Raw genomic sequence first — 18213 nt, 5'->3', positions numbered from 1 at the left:
TTTAACAATGATTATTGTATTATATGTGCATTATTCTGACTTTGACCATATTTGTCTTCATCAAGTTCCATGACGTGGATACCATTAATTTGGATTTTCCTTCTTTTGTGCTCACAACGTTTGCATTACGGGGTCATGCATGTTCAACACTCGAGCTTTGTTTTCTTCACTGATTTTGTCACATACTCTCAAGAAGAAATAAAATAAAACTAAACCAAAATTTAAGATTAAGCATAAATGTACTTTCTTTTTAATTTAGGGCAATAAGCGAGAAATGAATGCTTTTAGTTTCTTATATATGGCACGACCTACAAGTATTTTCTTCTGTTAAAATAATTGGCTCATTATACCATGTTAATTTTTCTTGACCAATTCTATAATGCCTTTTATTTTGGTGGAGAACTTACTAAACTTGTTTTTTTTTAAATAAATAAACATCAAATATTTAAAATTTTGTTGTTTTATACTTTTTAAATTAAATATTGATTTTTAATTTTTTTTTTTGGCAAGTTAAATACCAAATTTTAGGCCCCATAACAATCCCCATTTTTTTTTTTCTTTAAGCATGTCACGTTGTCCTCTTCGGAAACTTATTTTCATGTGGTTTTGGCAGATATTCCTCGAGGGGTGTTATTGTGTTGCTTATTAATTGATTGCATCAAAGCCTATCAATATGCCTGACTCACCTGGGGTAAGAGTTAAATCATACAATGTATTCATTCATATATGCATGGTTTCTGAAGAAAAATCTAAAATGAATGCATGCTTCGGTAACCATTTTGTGGGAAAACTTATCTATGATTGTAAAGGACTGAGCTAAAACTTGTGTTTCATTCATCACTGGCAGAGGAAGCATAACTTAGGAGAGCTTCTTAAGTCAGATCCTGGTGGTCATAGTTCTGAAAATTCAAGAAACAATTCACCAACTCATCCTATTATAAGGGTGAATCAAGCAGCAAAAGATGGCAGTGCAACCAACAATTCAACAACCGAAGCTGCACATATGGAAGAGGTTTCTAAAAACAATGCGAAAAGTAAATCTAGACCTCAAAGATTAGCATCAATAACAAAAAATGTTGCTGAACCCGGCACTCAACGCCATAGTCCACGCGCCAAGACAAACTCAATTTATGATGTTGCAGTTACCTCACCAGGGCGGCCGCCTGCGACTTCTTCGAGGGGAGTGTACCAAGGTGCATCGAGCAACTCTAGCTCGCGCAGCAATAGTTTAGAGAGCACCAGCACACCCCTCAGACCACATACCGGTGGCGATTGTAGATGGGAAGCAATTAACTTGGCTACCAAGGCAGGCCCTCTAAATCTTAGCAATTTCAGGCTTCTCAAGCGTATTGGTTATGGAGATATCGGAAGCGTATATCTCGCGGAACTTAAAGGAAGTAAGACCTACTTTGCCATGAAAGTAATGGACAAGGCTGCACTTATTAGCAGAAACAAGCTTCTGAGAGCACAGACAGAGAGAGAGATTCTTGGACTTCTAGATCACCCCTTCTTGCCCACATTATATTCTTATTTCGAAACAGATAAATTATACTGTTTGGTCATGGAGTTCTGTAGTGGAGGTGATCTCCATTCTCTTAGACAGAAGCAACCTAACAAGTGTTTCACTGAAGAGGCTGCAAGGTTAGTGACCTACTATGTCATTTTTACCTTTTCTTTTTCCATAAGAAATTCTTGCATATTCATAGAGCACATTTAGTTCGTGCTCAAAAGCTATTTAAACCATAGTTACATGGAACATTCCAGTACGAAAATTGGTAAAATATTTATATAAAAAATATACATATAACATCTCAGTAGGCAAATGAACTAGTACGCGTTATGCGCCAATTAGTACGTGGTGCGCTACTTGGTGAATTCATGTAACTATGCTTAGAACCAGTCAATATAATTAGCAATAAATTAAATTTACTTCATTTGTTTGTCATTTATCATATGAAATAGGGGTTCCCATATTTCCATATAAAATTGTTTATCATAGGAATCTCATTGGAATCTGAATTCTGCACTTCCTCTACTTACCGCTTTTCCAAGTTTCTGCAAAGAATTCCTAATAAACTGCAACTTGATACAATTTGATCAACTATGGTTGCCCTTACATTTGCTTATCTAAATTGAACTGGATCATTTGTAATTAAATTTCTTTAAAGAAACATATTTAAAGCTATTTTCCATTGACAATAAGTCAATAATTGATATTTATGTACCATTTACCCATAATTTTATCACTTTTGTAAACCAACTAAGAATTCTACGTTCAAATTTCATTCTTGTTATATAGGTTTTATGCTTCAGAGGTTCTGTTAGCTCTTGAGTATCTGCACATGCTTGGCATTGTATATAGAGATTTAAAGCCAGAAAATCTTTTAGTCAGAGATGAAGGCCATATCATGCTCTCGGATTTCGACTTATCACTTCGCTGTTCGGTCAATCCTACACTTGTCAAGTCTTCATCTGCGCACGCAAACAATGGTAGTAGTAGCGGCGACTCTGGCAGCACAGTAGGTGATGAACAAGCATCACAAAGTAGTGCAACATCAACCTTCTTCCCACGCATTTTGCCTTCAAAGAAGAACAGGAAGGCAAAATCAGATTTCGGCCTATTGGTCGGTGGAAACCGCCTGCCTGAACTGATGGCAGAGCCGACCAATGTGCGCTCGATGTCATTTGTAGGGACCCATGAATATCTAGCACCTGAGATTATCAAAGGAGAAGGTCATGGTAGTGCAGTAGATTGGTGGACTTTTGGGATATTCTTGTATGAGCTGTTGCATGGAACAACCCCTTTTAAAGGCCAAGGATATAAGGCCACACTTTACAATGTTGTTGGCCAGCCATTGAGGTTCCCAGAAAATCCACAGGTTAGTCAGGTGGCTCGAGACCTTATAAAAGGATTGTTGGTGAAGGAACCTCAGAACAGAATTGCATATAAAAGGGGTGCCACAGAGATAAAGCAGCACCCATTTTTTGAGGGAGTGAACTGGGCTCTAGTTAGAAGTGCCGTGCCTCCTCATATACCAGACCCTATTGACTTCTCAAAGTATGCTAGCAAAGACACACCACCACCAGCACCGGCACCGGCATCTGAGAAGAAGGTGGCAGATAATGTTGCTAGTAATAAAAAGAACAACAGTGCTACTGATTCTTCATATGTAGATTTTGAGTATTTTTAGCAGTAACAATCCTACTCGGATATAAATTTACCTCTTTGTTAAAAGTTCTGTACAAAATGTCCTCCTCTTACCCCTAAACTAAAATTAAAGACATCTCTCAAGCAAACAACTGTACACAAGTTCATGTAAATTGATTTTTTTTTTTAAAAATCTTTCGCCCTAGTTGAGTTTCTTTTATTTTCTGAATCTTTAATATTATAATAAGTGTCCCTAAAAGATTAATATTGTATGAAAAAACCTGAGTATCTGTTTCAAATTTCAACTGTCTATAGCTTGAATACTTAACAATGTAAAGATTGCAATACATGAGATCATTCTTGAGAGTATGGGTCTCTTAGAATCCCATTATTATATGAATTAGTGACCATTAATAAGGGTTAGTTAGTGCGTTAGTTGGAGCTCAGTAGTTGAGAATTAGTATTAAATAATCCCATTATTTGATCGTTTGTTGAGATAATCTCTTGGTCTTGGGATAGTTTGAGATACATTTTCCAATTAAGGTTTTCACTTGTATCCCGTTATGGTTGATTTGGGGATAATATTCGAGACATCCTCTCTCTTTGTCTCTTATGTATTAAAAATAAACTCCCAAATCAGTCGCTAACATTTACTCAAAAAAAAGAAAATTGAAGCAATCAGAAAAGTTGGAGGTTACTGGCTAGCCAAATCAGAAGTGGTTTATTGCTAAAGCACAAGGCTCGTGAGAGATGAGAGGAAGTAATCGTAGTTGTAAGTTCACTAAATTGCATGAAGCTGCTTAAAGCTAACGCAAGATAATACTTGTTATTGAGATTAAAAAAAAAATTATTTATTCGTCTCTACCTAAATTTTTGAAAGAGATTATTCATGATACAATAGTTTCGCTTGAACTTGATGCACCACCACACATTATACTCCCTGAATTATTTGACTTCCCAAACAAACTGAGCTATATTTTGGTGATATTTGTAGGCACCAGTATAAATGAAAATTGAAAAAGGCATTAGCCATAAATAAGGTAAACTTATTTGTAGGTAAAAATTTATTGGAGATCACATAGCCCTAATAAATCTTCACCTTTATAGCTTTGCCTGCATAGATAATCTAGTTTTCAGCTCCTCAGCTACTGCATCAATGAACTCTTCAGTATTTAGATAGTGAGACCTAGTAACCCTACAAAGAAAAGGAAGTAATTTAAATATGTCAAACATTTTATTTTATTAGAAAAAAAAAAGGAGAAGAAACGAAAATGAAATGTCCCAGTGCCAGAAATTACTTAGGCCCATGGACAAGAAGAGCAAGATCCTTTGTCATCTTTCCCAATTCCACTGTTCCAATGCAAGCTGCTTCCAGTTTCTCTGTGAAGTCCAACAATCTAGCATTTCCATCCAACTTTGCCCTGGAAAAGTTAAATCTCTTAGTCTTCTATTCACGAAGTATAATTTCTTTCTTTTGGAGTATAGGTGGGGATATTAATTTTGATGAATTTAGTACAAGGAAAATTTATTTGGATGGATTTCGACATTTACCTATGCGCAAGACCTTGAGACCAGGCAAAAATTGATGCTATACTGTTTGTGCTGGTTTCACCTCCCTTCTGATGAACCCGGTAATGACGGGTAACAGTGCCATGTGCTGCCTCAGCTTCAATGGTTTTCCCATCTGGGCAAACCTGTCACAAAATGTAGCTTCTTAAAGCAAAATCCATGCTGGAAATACATGCAAAGGAAAAAATGACAGAGAAAGACTGAAAAAGATTAGGAAAGTAATACCAGCACTGATGTCATCAAGCCAAGAGAACCAAATCCTGTTCAATGGAAAAAATTGTTCAGATCACATTAAACACAAGCAAGTCTAGTGAAGAATTTTGTAAATCCTTGTGTGCAACCAGTTTATTACAAGCAACAAAGCTATCACGAACTAAAATCTGCTTGAAGATCACAAAAGAATATGATATCCACCTTGAGCCAAGAAATCACTCTGCACATCCCCATCATAATTCTTGCAGGCCCATACATACCCTCCATCACTTTTAAGAGCATAGGCAACCATATCATCTATGAGACGATGTTCATACCTACAAAATGAGCCATATAAATTAGCAATATAATAACATAGATTGCTTTGATTATTGACTAGCATGAGAAACAACTTATCTAACCATATCCCAGCCTCTTTGAACTTGTGCCTCCATTGAGTGTCAAAAACTTCCTGAAAAATGTCCTTGAATCTTCACAAAAGCAAAGAGTAAAAATGTGATTGAGAGTTTGGTTAACTACAATTAAAATAGATCTCAATTAGAATAACAGAGAAATAATATAAAGGCATATGAACCACAAATATGTTGCCATACCTTCCATCATATTTTTTTAAAATGGTATTTTTAGTGCTAAGATAGAGTGGCCATTTTTTCTGGTGAGCAATGTTCATCGATGCCTCAGCAAAAGCTCGGATGGACTATTTCCAAATCAAATACACCATACTAATAGTATTAAGGCAACATTTATAAATTCTTTTTAACAAAGATGACAAAAGGAAGCATCACCCAAATGCAAACCTCATCAGTATTATACATTGACAAAGCTACGCCTCCAGCACCAGTAAAATTATAGACTTCTATATCTTTATGTTCTCCATGTCCATTGGGTACTGTAAAATGCACAATTTGACTTCATAAGATGCCTTAATTTTAGACATTTAGCACGTTGATCTGTTAGGAAATTCCACTAATCAAATCTCAAGCCTGATAAACTTTTTGCAACTTTATCACGATTGTACATCTAGAGTAGTTGTGTACAAGAAACAATTGACTGTATAGGGAATTTACCGAACATCAGTTTCAGCTTTCCTGGGCCCTTTATAACAATATCAGTTGCCCGATATTGGTCTCCAAAAGCATGCCTTCCAATGCATATTGGCTTTGTCCAGCCTAAACAATAGCAAGATAAGAATCCACACTTGATATTACAGACTAAACTCATTTGTCACAAAAGTTTTAGTTTTAAGAACCTGAAACAAGACGCGGAATGTTTTTACAGATGATTGGCTCTCTAAAAACCGTACCTGTAGGAAAGAGATTAAATGAATCCAGGATGGCAACTAATATACTCAGAACAAGAAACAAGTTACCAAACCATTAGAAAGTTCAACTACCATTTAAAATGTTTCGGATTGTTCCATTTGGACTTCTCCACATTTGCTTTAAGTTGAACTCCTTGACACGAGCTTCGTCTAAGAAAAAGAAACTCTTCACAAGTTAATTTTAGTTATCAAATTCTCAGCAAGAAAGCTGTTCATAGTTCCACTTGGAACAATAACGAATACCAGGAGTTATAGTTGCACATTTGATTGCTACATTATACCTGTAAAAGAAGAGAAAGAATTGCAGGATGATATTCAGGGGCCTCAGAGATTAAGAGAAATTTGTTTAACATTAAAAACAGAAACAATGAAAGCATCTTATTTTTCCTGTGATTTGACATAGGAGGCCATTTAAAATGTAAGTTGAGTTTATTTAAGTTTATATTATTTAAAACACAAGTACACGATCACATATATTCAGAACCCATAATTCTCTTTTCAGAATATATAATCTCATCTTTCTATTATTTTGCATTCTTCTGTTACTCCTAGCCTTGCTTCATTACGAAATTCAGTGTTTTACAATGTTGTGTTTACAGTTTTTATCTGATCATAGAAAGATATGAATTGGATTTTCCTATTAGAAGTACTGCAGTCGTTGAGCTTAACAATAAAGAGAGAAACAAATGAAATCAAGGAAATGCAGGAAAGAGTGGCACTGACAGCAACACCAGAATTTACATAATTTCAAAAGTTCAAATATGCAAAGAAGCCTTCAAGGCAAAAGTAGATCATATACTTGAGTGTAGCTTCAGCACTTTCGATGGTAACTCTGTCATTAGTGGCATCCCGATGAGGAAGTCCTAGGTCAAAATACTTAATATCGAGCTCCAAATAAGGGAAAATAAGCTACAGAAATAAAACACAAGAGATAAGTTCCCATAATGTCTAGGAAAAGAATTCACAGCTGCTTCATGAAAATGAAACAAGACAAAACCTACCTTATCTTTTATCAGTTTCCAAATTACCCGAGTCATTTCATCTCCTACATGTGCAAAGTATGAAATATTATTCAAAGAAAGAAATGGAACGAGTAGAAAATTGTAACCAATGATGTTTGCTAGTAGCCTAACGTGATGAGTTTCTTAAGCTCAGGAAATCAGTGCAACTATCAATGATTCACAAGGAAAACCTAAAATTATATACCCTAATGATTTAATGGAAAGTTTGTTTGGGGAAAACAAAACAAAACAAAACAAAACCTACATCCCTCAAAGAAGCAGACAAATAAACTTCAGTGTGCGACACCGAAGATTTTCAGATACACATATCATATAGAATATCATTGGAACATATGCAGCCTATAGCAGTAATTTCATGTTCAGTAAACTCAACAATAGGATCAGTATATTATAACCTATTGTAAACATTCCACTGTATTCTCCATCCATTCAAAACAGAGCCAACTCTTACATGGATTCCCAAAATCTCATTCAGCTCATGACATTTCAAGCATCAAAAACTATATCTAACATAGTTTTACTTGTTAAATTTCACAACTTATTTGCTACTAGCCTGCTACTAGTAGCTGAGTTCATCATGTTAAATCCGCAGGCCGTAACATAAAATTGCAATCTCAACCTATTTGAGGATGATCCATGAATAAAGATTAGTTGAAGTAGACAAGATTCACAAACTCATTCGTGACAATATACTACGGCCCCAGTTGACTTAGATAGGACAAGACTTAGTTGCTTCAGGATGAAATCCATATTAAATTCAATCTAACAAACAAAATAGTAACAATAATTATAATAAATATAATAAACTATAAAATCAAACATGTGAAAGAATGACGCTCCAGTTTAGCTCAATTCCGCAATGCTTAAAACAAAATCAAAGTTCCCAAAACAAAGATTGTGATTGAACCAGTTGTTCCATCATAATCCATAATTAAAGGGCGCGAGCAAAGTGATTATAGGAATAATCAAAATAACAAACAGGTGGAAGAGAGAGAGAGGAGAATACCGTCCATTTCAACGATGGGGTTGTCAACCCTTATCTTCTGAAACGCCATTTCTTGAGTTTGGTTGAGAACTCAGAGAGGAACAAGAAGAAAGAAACTCAAAAGACACACCAAATAAGAGAGAGAGAGAGAGAGAGAAAAGAGTGTGTGTAATAGAGAATCAACGAATTTCCGGTTATTGATTCCCAGTGTGTAATAGTTATCAACGCTTGCACTGCTTGGAATGGAATATTGGAAGGGGTCAGAGTCAGCCAACACTAGGGTTTTATTGGCTGTCCCAACTCCCCAATACTTAAATATTTTTTCTCCCCCTTTTCCAGGTGTGCTTGAGTGCTTCAGTATGAAACGCCCTTTTCTAGTTTTCTTCTGCCGAGTGCCACTAAACATTGGAGAAACATTATTTTCAAACCTTTCGTTCAATTAATTTTGTAACTATATCGTATAAGACTTGAGTGAAATAAAGGAAAGCATTTGAGAAAAATTTTATATGGTGTGCTTTTTTTTTTTTAACAAAATTAATTGAAAAAAAATTAAAAGAATATATTATCTAAACTAAGCAATAAAGCATTGTGTCTATGGTGGTTTTACTTTTGAATAAAATATTATTTTAATTCTTAAAATTTGTATGTAAAATTAAAATTGTTTATTTTTTATTTTCATAAACATTCTAAGCATTAATCAAAAATTTTAAAATCATCTTTTCATTAATTGACATTAATTTTACACGTTAGCTGAAAAAATTAAAAAAATTTAAAGTATAAAAATAAGAATTTAATTTTAATGTACTACTTGTATAAAATCGTTTTATACTTGTATCAAATACACAATGTCATATTAGTAGAAATAACTACCTTTTACATTAACAGTGTGAATGCTTATCCAAAAAAATGGTTGTGATTGCATGACTGTGTAAAACAATTTACACTTTAAGTGCATCAAAATTAAACTCTAAAATTATACCAAAAATAAATTTAATACTCAATTTGACCCATAAATTTTGAGATCGGATTTAAATTGACTCTAAAATAACGATTGACTCAATTCGTCCTTCAACACTTACAATGGTAACTCACGTTAGTCCTGAGCTGATTTCTGTGCTTCAATGTGATTGAGACTTACTAGACTTTCTAGAAGCTTGATTGACTCCTCAACATTCTCATGAAAACGACAGTAACAAGTTCAATTTAAAAATTTTGTGGCTTTGGAAGCAAAAATCAAGTTTTTGAAACTCTAAGAAGTCTTGGACTAAAAATCCAAATCGTAACAAGTTAATGTACCAAATCAACGAATTCAAGAGTTAATATGAGTTACGATTGTAAATTTCAGAGTCCAATTTGAGTTCACTAAAATTTTAAGGGTAAAATTAAATTCGACTTCAAATTTTAAGGACAAATTAAAACTCTAAAAAACAAGTATCATAATGTTTCGGTCTCACAAAACAAAGTATATTAAATTAGGGTTCTTGACAAAACTTTTTTTTGTAGGGGTTCTTGACGAAACTAATATGGCTTTTAGGGCTTCTACCACTTCCAGAGTTTGAAATCTTCTCGAGCCAGCTTAAGTGCACTGAAAAGAGAGTTATTGTGTGGCATGGTCAATGACCTATCTTGTAAACTTTAAGGATAACAAAAAAATCATGCCCAATATTTTGGGGTTGTGTGTATTACGAGATGCATGCTTGTTGATTATTTGGAATTTCACTTTGGGTTTATGGTTCTGTGGTTTATCATAGGTTTAGATTTAGGAATAGCGTTTGTTCTTTCGTTGGACAAACCCAAAACTAGAAAAGAATGATCCACAAATTGAAAGGTATAGAAGGAAAGTTTTATGTTTGAAGTCGAAAATCAAGGATATCAAATGGGAGTTGATGGTAATTGTTGTGTGCACAAATATATAAGAATCGAAATTGTCAAATACAATGAAGATATCTAATCAAGTCAGACCTGATTCGATGGGACTGTGACCAGGTAGTGGGTATTCCTTGGCTAGTGCTCCTCCAAGATGTTGGGTGAGAATCGGATGGGGGATAGACCTGTAACAACACTTCGATGTCAAAGTTAGAAAAGTGTTTATGAATATGAGATCGAAAGCTAGGGTTAGGTTTTATACCTTGGGGGAATCGTGGTTCCCCTTCTTATAGGATTCTGGTGCTCCTTAATTAAATCGGAAAGATACGATGCATATCCGTGACATTAAGTGCCGAAGGTGGCATGGGCGGAATTTTCGGAATGGGCCATATCATTGCGTGAGTCCCCAATAAGCCGGGTCTGGGGTCTGCCTGTTGTTGGGTTACCTAGTTCGAAGCCTAGGCCCGGAACAGTAGCCTCCCAAACGTGGTACGCTTAGTTGCAACAGCATCGTCACATTTCTGGGGTCCCGAGGTGGTGTTTGTTCATCGGGAGTTCGATTGCAGACGACTGGTTTTTAAAAGCTCCTAATCGTGAGAGACGTGCTTGCAGTTTTCGAGGGTTCACGTCAGTTCAATGGGAGGGGCATTTATTATCATGGGCTTAATTTACCATATTGCCCCTCCAGTCCCTTCAGCTCACGCTTTTTGGGGTGCCTTCATTTAAACTTTATTTTTCAGTTTTGTTTTCCTCACTCTTCTAATTCCACTTCTTCTTCTTTGCAAATTTTGTCACCTTCTTTATCTCTCCTTCGCCATTTTCTCCAGTTTCTTTCTTTACTTCGGGCTCTGCTTCGCTTGCAAGGACAATTTTTGCTCCCTATCATTCACTCGCCACCGTTACTATCCAACTAAGTCCTCGTTCGCTTTGTCGTATGTAAGCTTTTCCTTGTTTGCTATTTGTTTTGCTTCATTGGGTGTAGTGGTTAGTCACCACCATGGCGGTGGCTTTGGGTGGTTTAGCGAGGGTGCCACTGCATTTTTGGCCTGGGGTTTAGGCCATATTTCTTTGTTTATTTCCTTTAGTCTTTTGGCCTTCGTGATTCGTTCGTAGCGTGTAGGCTCACGGTAGTGGTGGTACCCCTATTTGTAGGTATGGCGCAACGGAGGGCCGAGCCTCGAAGACTTATGTTTTTAAGTGGGGGTGTGCCCCGAACATATTTTTGGTACAACACGGAGGTGGTGGGGACCCTCTCACGTCTCACTGAGGGAGGCCTTTAGGAGCTTCGGAATGCTGGAGCGATCTGTGGCCGGGGGCAGCGGAGGAACAATATGTGCTCCCCTTTCCCGAGCCCCATGAACAGGTCTACTACATCAACCTGGATGCTCCTTGGGTCCCTGACTGGATGTGAGTTTACAAACTCATGTTTGACGTTGTTGGAGTTCGGTTCCCATTTTCCGACTTCGTCATCGGGCTTCATAATCGGTGCAACGTTGCCCCGTCGCAACTCCATCCTAATAGTTGGGCCGCTATTAGATGCTTCGATCTCGTGTGTGAATACTTGGAGATCCCTGCCGTGATGGAGGCCTTCTTATTCTTTTTTCTCCTGACCATGCCTCATCGGGAAGACAAATTAAAGAAAGGGTTCATGTTCTTCCGGGTTGTCTAGGGCCAGAAGATTATTGGCTTCTTTGGGACTCGTTTCATGGGTTCAAAGAGGAATACTTTAAAGTATAGCCAGCCGGGGGTCACCACCCCTTTTGGTTGACCCTAGAGGGGGAGCGTAGGTTTCTCACCTACTAGAAGTATGAAGCTGATGCAGACTAACTCATGAAAGTGACTTATGAAGGATTGAGTCGGGACAACAAGAATATCGTTGAAGTGTTGACGGCCATATTTGGGAATAGGTCGTTAAATCCTCAGCACGTGATGAGTGATCGGGATGCTAGTCATCAATATGTGGGTAGGTGTCTTGATATTTTTTATCGTCTTTTATCTTTGCTCTTTTATTTTTTCATTTTGTTGGCCTCTTGAGATTTCCCTTTGCAGTTGATGTGGCCAGTGGTCTCACCACTATGGAAAATCTGATGGCAGTCTTCCTCATCGAGGACGAGGATAGTTTCATGTCTTGGATGGCAAGCTTTACCAAGCCCAAGTAGACCTAGTGAGGGCCCGTCAAGAGAAGGAGTTGACCAAAGAGGCCAAGGTCAAGGCAGAGAAGTTGGGTCAGGAGGTTGCTAGTGAAGTTCAACGCCTCAAGGATATGGAGACCTGTTGAGGCCAAAGGCCGCAAAGGCAAAGAGTTGGGCAGCGGAGGCCGAGAAGAAGATGAAGGCTACTGAGACTTTAGCGGATACCTTGCGGAAGAGGAACAAAGAGGTTGTCCGAAATGCAAAGGAGGTCATCTCTGCCACAGAAGAATCCCTGAAGTCGCAGGTAGCTCTTCTGGCCCTCGACATCAATGTTTCCCAGATTAACACTTTCAAGACAATTTGTGACGGCCAGATTGTGGACCTCGACGTTGAAAAGAGAGCGTAGCGGCCTCCTGCCTCTTTGTTTTTTATATTTGCTATGTATTGAAATTTTTGTACTTTGTATTTATGCCCAAGGGGGCGACTTGTGTTGAGACCGCACTGTTTGGTACTCCTTTGTAAATGTTGTTTTTGTCTTTAAATATCCACTTGGATGGCATTTTGGCTTCCGAGTTGATCAGGCCCATTGCGCCATTTTTACTATTTAATTATATAAAAAAACGTTTTAAAAGCATAGAACGCTGGTATCTATTGTTGTAGGTTTTAATACTTGTAAAAACTAAAGAGGAATCTCTTTTAAATTACTTTATTGGGCCTTGTTAAAACCTTCCTTTAGGTCCCTTTCGGGCCGAGAGGAGAGGAAAGAGTATCTATCACGAAATAACTTAATGAAGAAAAATGTAAAGTTCAAAATAGAGTATCAACCTTCCACGATTTGGACTTCTTAAGAGTATAACCTTTTGAGGTTGATGACATTCCAAGTCTTAGGGATGGTCAAATTGTCAAGTCGTTCCAAACGATACGCTACCTTACCGTATGCTTTCTGGATATGGTAAGGTCCTTCCCACTTTGCTACCAACTTGCCCTCTCCGAGATTTCAAGTTCCTATGTCGTTTCGTCATAAGACCAAATCTCCCACCTCAAAGGCCCTTTTGATGACGCCTCAATTATACCTGAGGGACAGCCGTTGCTTAAGGATTGTTTCCTTCAGGTGGGCTAGGACTCGGACCTCATCTAGCAGATCTAGCTCCACTTCTCGGTCAATTGCTCCGAGTGGAATCTAGTACTGGGCTTTCCGATCTCTACTGGGATCACATCCTCCATGCCGTAAGTGATCTAGAAGTGGGTGGTAAACCACAATTTTATGGTTTATCTTGTGTTAAATTGAGTGAATTTTATCAACTTTTCCTATATTTATTCACTAAAATAGCATGGTTTTATGAATTCTTCCTAAATTGTGCTTAAGAGTGCAAACATGTTTTTTAGGCCCTTAATTTGCTTAATTTAATTCACTTTAATTCTATTTGATGCCTTGATATGTTTTTTGAGTGATTTTATGTTTACAAGGCAAGTATGGATTGAAGAAATGAGGAAAAAGCATGCAAAAGTGAAGAATCCATGAAGAAATGAGGGAAGTGTAGAGCTGTCAGCCCTGATCTCTTCGTATTAAAATGATCATAACTTGAGCTACATAGATCCAAATGAAACGGTTATTGTGGCATTGGAAAGATAATATCTGGGACTTCAAAATAATATAAAATTATCTATAGTTGACATGAGTTCACATGCTCGCGTACGCAGCCCAAAAGTCGCATACGCGAGAGATAAAAAACGTGCTTCATTAAAGAAGCACGTGACCAACGACTTCTGGAGCATTTTGGGCCCTATCCAACATATTTTTTGAAGTATTTCAAGCCAAACTCAAGAAGAAACAAGGGGGGAGCAATTAGGTTAGGTTAGAAATATGTTTTAGGGTAGTTTTCTAGAGAGAAGCTCCCTCTTCTCTCTAGAATTAGGTTAATCTCTCTTAGATTTAGAGTTTAATTCTTGTTTTCAATTAGTTTTCATTGCAATTTCTTGTTCTTATATCTTTGTTCTCTTAGTTCTTCTTGTTAATTTCCCTTTTTTATGTCACTTTTATATTTATGAACTCTTGTTGATTTTCACTTTCTTTAATACAATTGATGTCTTTTTATGTTTCTTATTGTTTAATTGAGTTGTTATTATTGTTATCTTACATTTGGTAGCTTTAGATTTTATATTTCTTGCAATTTAATATGCTTTTCTTTTATACATTCCAAGTATTTGATAATATGCTTGGCTTAGTTTTAGAGTAGATTTTTTAGCATTTTTAGTTTGGAAAGAGAAATTAGGCAATCTTGAGTCATTAATACCCAATTTGTATTGGTGATCTAGAGTTGTTAGTTAATCTTATTTCCATTAACATTACTTATGGATTGGGGTTAACTAGGCATATTTGACTTTCCTCCGATGCAAAAATAACGTAATGGGCTTAGCCCTTAGTAATTATTGTGTTATGATTAATGACTATGATAGAAAATCTTGATTCTCAATCCTTGCCATGAATGCCTCTTTAGTAATTGTCATCTTTAGTTGTTTGATTTATTTTATTGTCATTTAGATTTCTAGCCATTTAATTTCTTGCCTTTTTATCATTAACCCACTTGATCTCATAACCAATAATTGAGCACTCGATTGTAATTCCTAGGGAGAACAACCCGAGAGTAATACTTTCGGTTAATTTTTATTGTGTTGAACTTGTGACAACCAAAATTAAACTTTGATTGAGAGTTAGTTGTTGGTTTGGAACTATACTTCGACTTGATCTTTATTGATAAATTCTAGACCGACATAAATTCTACTCATCAAAGGAGTTTCCCCTATTACCGACTGCGGAGAAGTGTAGTAGGACCAGAGGATTGAGCCGAGTTCTTCTGCCCAATCACCCTTCTTTTATTCCAACCTCTTCTTGATACCCTTTAGGATTACCTTGTTGGCAGCCTCTACCTGGCCATTGGCTTGAGGGTGTTCAACAGAGGAGAAGTGGTGCCGAATCCCCAACCCCTCGAGAAGACATCAAAATTTTTTATCGGTGAACTGGGTGTCGTTGTCGAAGATGACGACTTCCAGGATCCCAAAATGGCAGACCACTTGCTTCTAGAAGAACTTTCCACACCAGGCTCCCGTTATTGTAGCCATGGCCGCTGCCTCGATCCACTTGGTAAAGTAATCAATGGCCACTATGGGATATTTAAGCTGGTCCCGTGCGGTTGGGAAGGGTCCCATGAGGTCGATCCCCCAGGTGGCGAAAGGTCGGGAGGTCGTGATGGGCGATAACTCCTCTACGGAAACCTTATGAAAATCGTCATTCTCCTAACACTAAACACCCAATCTGATAAGCTTCATCGCCTCTTGGGTTATCATGGGCCAATAGTACCTGGCCCTTTGATGAGCGGATAATTTATACGCATTTTGGCATTGTTTTTAGGTAGTTTTTAGTAGGATCTAGCTACTTTTTGGGATGTTTTATTAGTTTTTATGCAAAATTCACATTTCTGGACTTTACTATGAGTTTGTGTGTTTCTCTGTGATTTCAGGTATTTTCTGGCTGAAATTGAGGGACCTGAGCAAAAATCTGATTCAGAGGCTGACAAAGGACTGCAGATGCTGTTGGATTCTGACCTTCCGGTTAGATTTTCTGGAGCTAAAAAACTCCAAATGGTACGCTCTCAATTGCGTTGGAAAGTAGACATCCAGGGCTTTCCAGAAATATATAATAGTCCACACTTTGCGCGAGTTTTGATGACGTAAAATGGCGTCAAAACGCCAGCTCTCTGCCCTTTTTGGCATCAAAACGCCAGAACTGGCATAAAAGTTGGAGTTAAACGCCCAAACTGGCACCAAAGCTGGTGTTTAACTCCAAGGAAGACCTCTACATGTGTAAAGCTCAATGCTCAGCCCAAGCACACACCAAGTGGGCCCAGAAGTGGATTTCTGCATCATTTACCTAGTTCTGTAAACCCTAGTAGCTAGTTTCATTATAAATAGGATCTTTTACTATTGTATTTTCATCTTGGAACCTTGGAATCTCTCTTTGATCAGTTTATGCGATCTTAGACATTGGGAAGGCTGGCCATTCGGCCATGCCTAGACCTTGTTCTTATGTATTTTCAACGGTGAAGTTTCTACACACCATAGAATAAGGGCGTGGAGCTCTGCTGTTCCTTGAGTATTAATGCAAAGTACTACTGTTTTCTATTCAATTCATGCTTATTCCTATTCTAAGATATTCGCTTGCACTTCAACATGATGAATGTGATGATCCGTGACACTCATCACTATTCTCAACCTATGAATGCATGCCTGACAACCACTCCCGTTCTACTTTAGATTGAGCGTATATCTCTTAGCCTCCATTCTGAAAGATCGGAGTTTTCGTGGTATAAGGTAGAATTATTGGTGGCCATTCTTGAGATTCGAAAAGTCTAAACCTTGTCTGTGGTATTCCGAGTAGGATCTGGGAAGGGATGACTGTGACGAGCTTCAAACTCGTGAGTGTTGGGCATAGTGACAGACGCAAAAGGATCACTGGATTCTATTCCAACATGATCGAGAGCCGACAGATGATTAGCCGTGCGGTGACAGCACATTTGGACCATTTTCACTGAGAGGACGGGAAGTAGCTATTGACAACGGTGATGCCCAACATATAGCTTGCCATGGAAAGGAGTATGAAGGATTGGATGAAGGCAGTAGAAAAGCAGAGATCCAACAGGAACAAAGCATCTCTATGCACTTATCTGAAATTCTCACCAATGAATTATATAAGTATCTCTATCTTTTCTTATGTTTTATTTATCTTTTTAATTATTAAAACTCCATAACCATTTGAATCCGACTGATTGAGATTTACAAGGTAACCATGGCTTACTTCAAGACGACAATCTCTGTGGGATCGACCCTTACTCACGTAAGGTTTATTACTTGGACGACCTAGTGCACTTGCTGGTTAGTTATGCAAAGTTGTGAAAAAGAGTGAGATTATAATTGTGCGTACCAAGTTGTTGGCGCCATTGTGTATCACAATTTTGTGCACCAAGTTTTTGGCGCCGTTGTCGAGGATTGTTCGAATTTAGACAACTGACGGTTCATCTTGTTGCTCAGATTAGGTAATTTTCTTTTTATTTTATTTTCAAAAATTTTTCGAAAAATTTTCTTCTTTTTCATTTTTTTTAAAACAATTTTTGAAAAACCCAAAAAAAATTCATAAAATCAGAAAAACTCAAAAATATTTCATGGTTCTTGTTTGAATCTAGGGCCAAATTTTAAATTTGGTGTCAATTACATGATTTTAATTGTCTTGCAATTTTCAAAACACATGCATTGTGTTCTTGATGATCTTCAAGTCGTTCTTGATGAATTGCCTTGTTTGATCTTCATGATTTATTGATTTGCACTGCATGATGTTCTACATATGCATTCTTGCATTCATATGGCCCAAACATGAGAAAGTTCTAAGTTTGGTATCCTCCATGTTTTCTTTCATTAAGAAAACTGAGTTCTTGATGTTCAGCTTGATCTTCAAGATTGTTCTTTGTGTTCATCTTGACGTTCATAATGTTCTTGCATATATCTTGTGTTTTGATCCAAGAGTTATATGTTTTAACTCATTTTGTTGTTTTTCAAAATTGAAAACATATCTTCTTGAATAAAGGATTTGGCAAAATGAAGATCCAAGAACATAAAGCAGAGGAATTACAGAGAAAAAGCTGGGCATTCAAAACGCCCAGTAAAGAAGGAAAACTGGCGTTTAAACGCCAGCCAGGGTACCAGGCTGGGTGTTTAAACGCCCAAACCATGCAGCAATTGGGCGTTAAATGCCCAAAGCATGCAGCTCCTGGGCGTTTAACGCCAGGATGACACAAGGAGAGGAATTTTGTTTTTTCAAATCAAATCTTTTTCAAATCTTCATATTTTTTCAAAATTGAATCTTTTTCAAATCAAATGTTTTCAATCATATCTTTTTCAAAATCATA

At 37.2% G+C, this 18213-nt stretch overlaps 2 protein-coding genes across 2 annotated transcripts; one reads left to right on the top strand and one right to left on the bottom strand.

Moving 5' to 3' along the window:
* The first annotated feature begins 673 nt into the window (after positions 1 to 673).
* On the top strand, positions 674 to 3191 carry LOC130939830 (serine/threonine-protein kinase RHS3-like). The gene is made up of 3 exons (XM_057867898.1): positions 674 to 691; positions 848 to 1641; positions 2300 to 3191. Exons 1-3 carry the CDS (start codon positions 674 to 676, stop codon positions 3189 to 3191), a joined length of 1704 nt encoding a protein of 567 aa, XP_057723881.1.
* A 757-nt stretch (positions 3192 to 3948) lies between these two features.
* Positions 3949 to 8690, bottom strand: LOC130940801 (isocitrate dehydrogenase [NADP]-like). Its single transcript, XM_057869037.1, has 15 exons — positions 8280 to 8690; positions 7253 to 7296; positions 7051 to 7160; positions 6495 to 6532; positions 6324 to 6401; positions 6180 to 6233; positions 5998 to 6099; positions 5728 to 5819; positions 5524 to 5627; positions 5332 to 5400; positions 5132 to 5247; positions 4943 to 4977; positions 4700 to 4842; positions 4447 to 4569; positions 3949 to 4343 (listed from the first exon to the last, which is right to left on the bottom strand). The coding sequence occupies exons 1-15, from the start codon at positions 8326 to 8328 to the stop codon at positions 4250 to 4252; spliced, it is 1251 nt and encodes a 416-aa protein (XP_057725020.1). The 5' UTR covers positions 8329 to 8690; the 3' UTR covers positions 3949 to 4249.
* Positions 8691 to 18213: the final 9523 nt, after the last annotated feature.

The sequence above is a fragment of the Arachis stenosperma genome, chromosome 7 (genome assembly GCF_014773155.1).
Source record: "Arachis stenosperma cultivar V10309 chromosome 7, arast.V10309.gnm1.PFL2, whole genome shotgun sequence".
Classification (NCBI taxonomy): Eukaryota; Viridiplantae; Streptophyta; class Magnoliopsida; order Fabales; family Fabaceae; genus Arachis; species Arachis stenosperma.
The sequence above is the reverse complement of the archived record's forward strand: the minus strand, read 5'-3'. Positions and strand labels throughout refer to the sequence as shown.

Coding starts and splice junctions, on each gene's coding strand:
- LOC130939830 (XM_057867898.1), top strand. Junction 1,642..2,299: donor TTCACTGAAGAGGCTGCAAG/GTTAGTGACCTA, acceptor CTTGTTATATAG/GTTTTATGCTTCAGAGGTTC.
- LOC130940801 (XM_057869037.1), bottom strand. CDS start 8,328: ATGGCGTTTCAGAAGATAAGGGTTGACAACCCCATCGTTGAAATGGAC. Junction 7,161..7,252: donor GGAAACTGATAAAAGATAAG/GTAGGTTTTGTC, acceptor TTATTTCTGTAG/CTTATTTTCCCTTATTTGGA. Junction 5,248..5,331: donor TTCAAAGAGGCTGGGATATG/GTTAGATAAGTT, acceptor CTCATTTTGTAG/GTATGAACATCGTCTCATAG.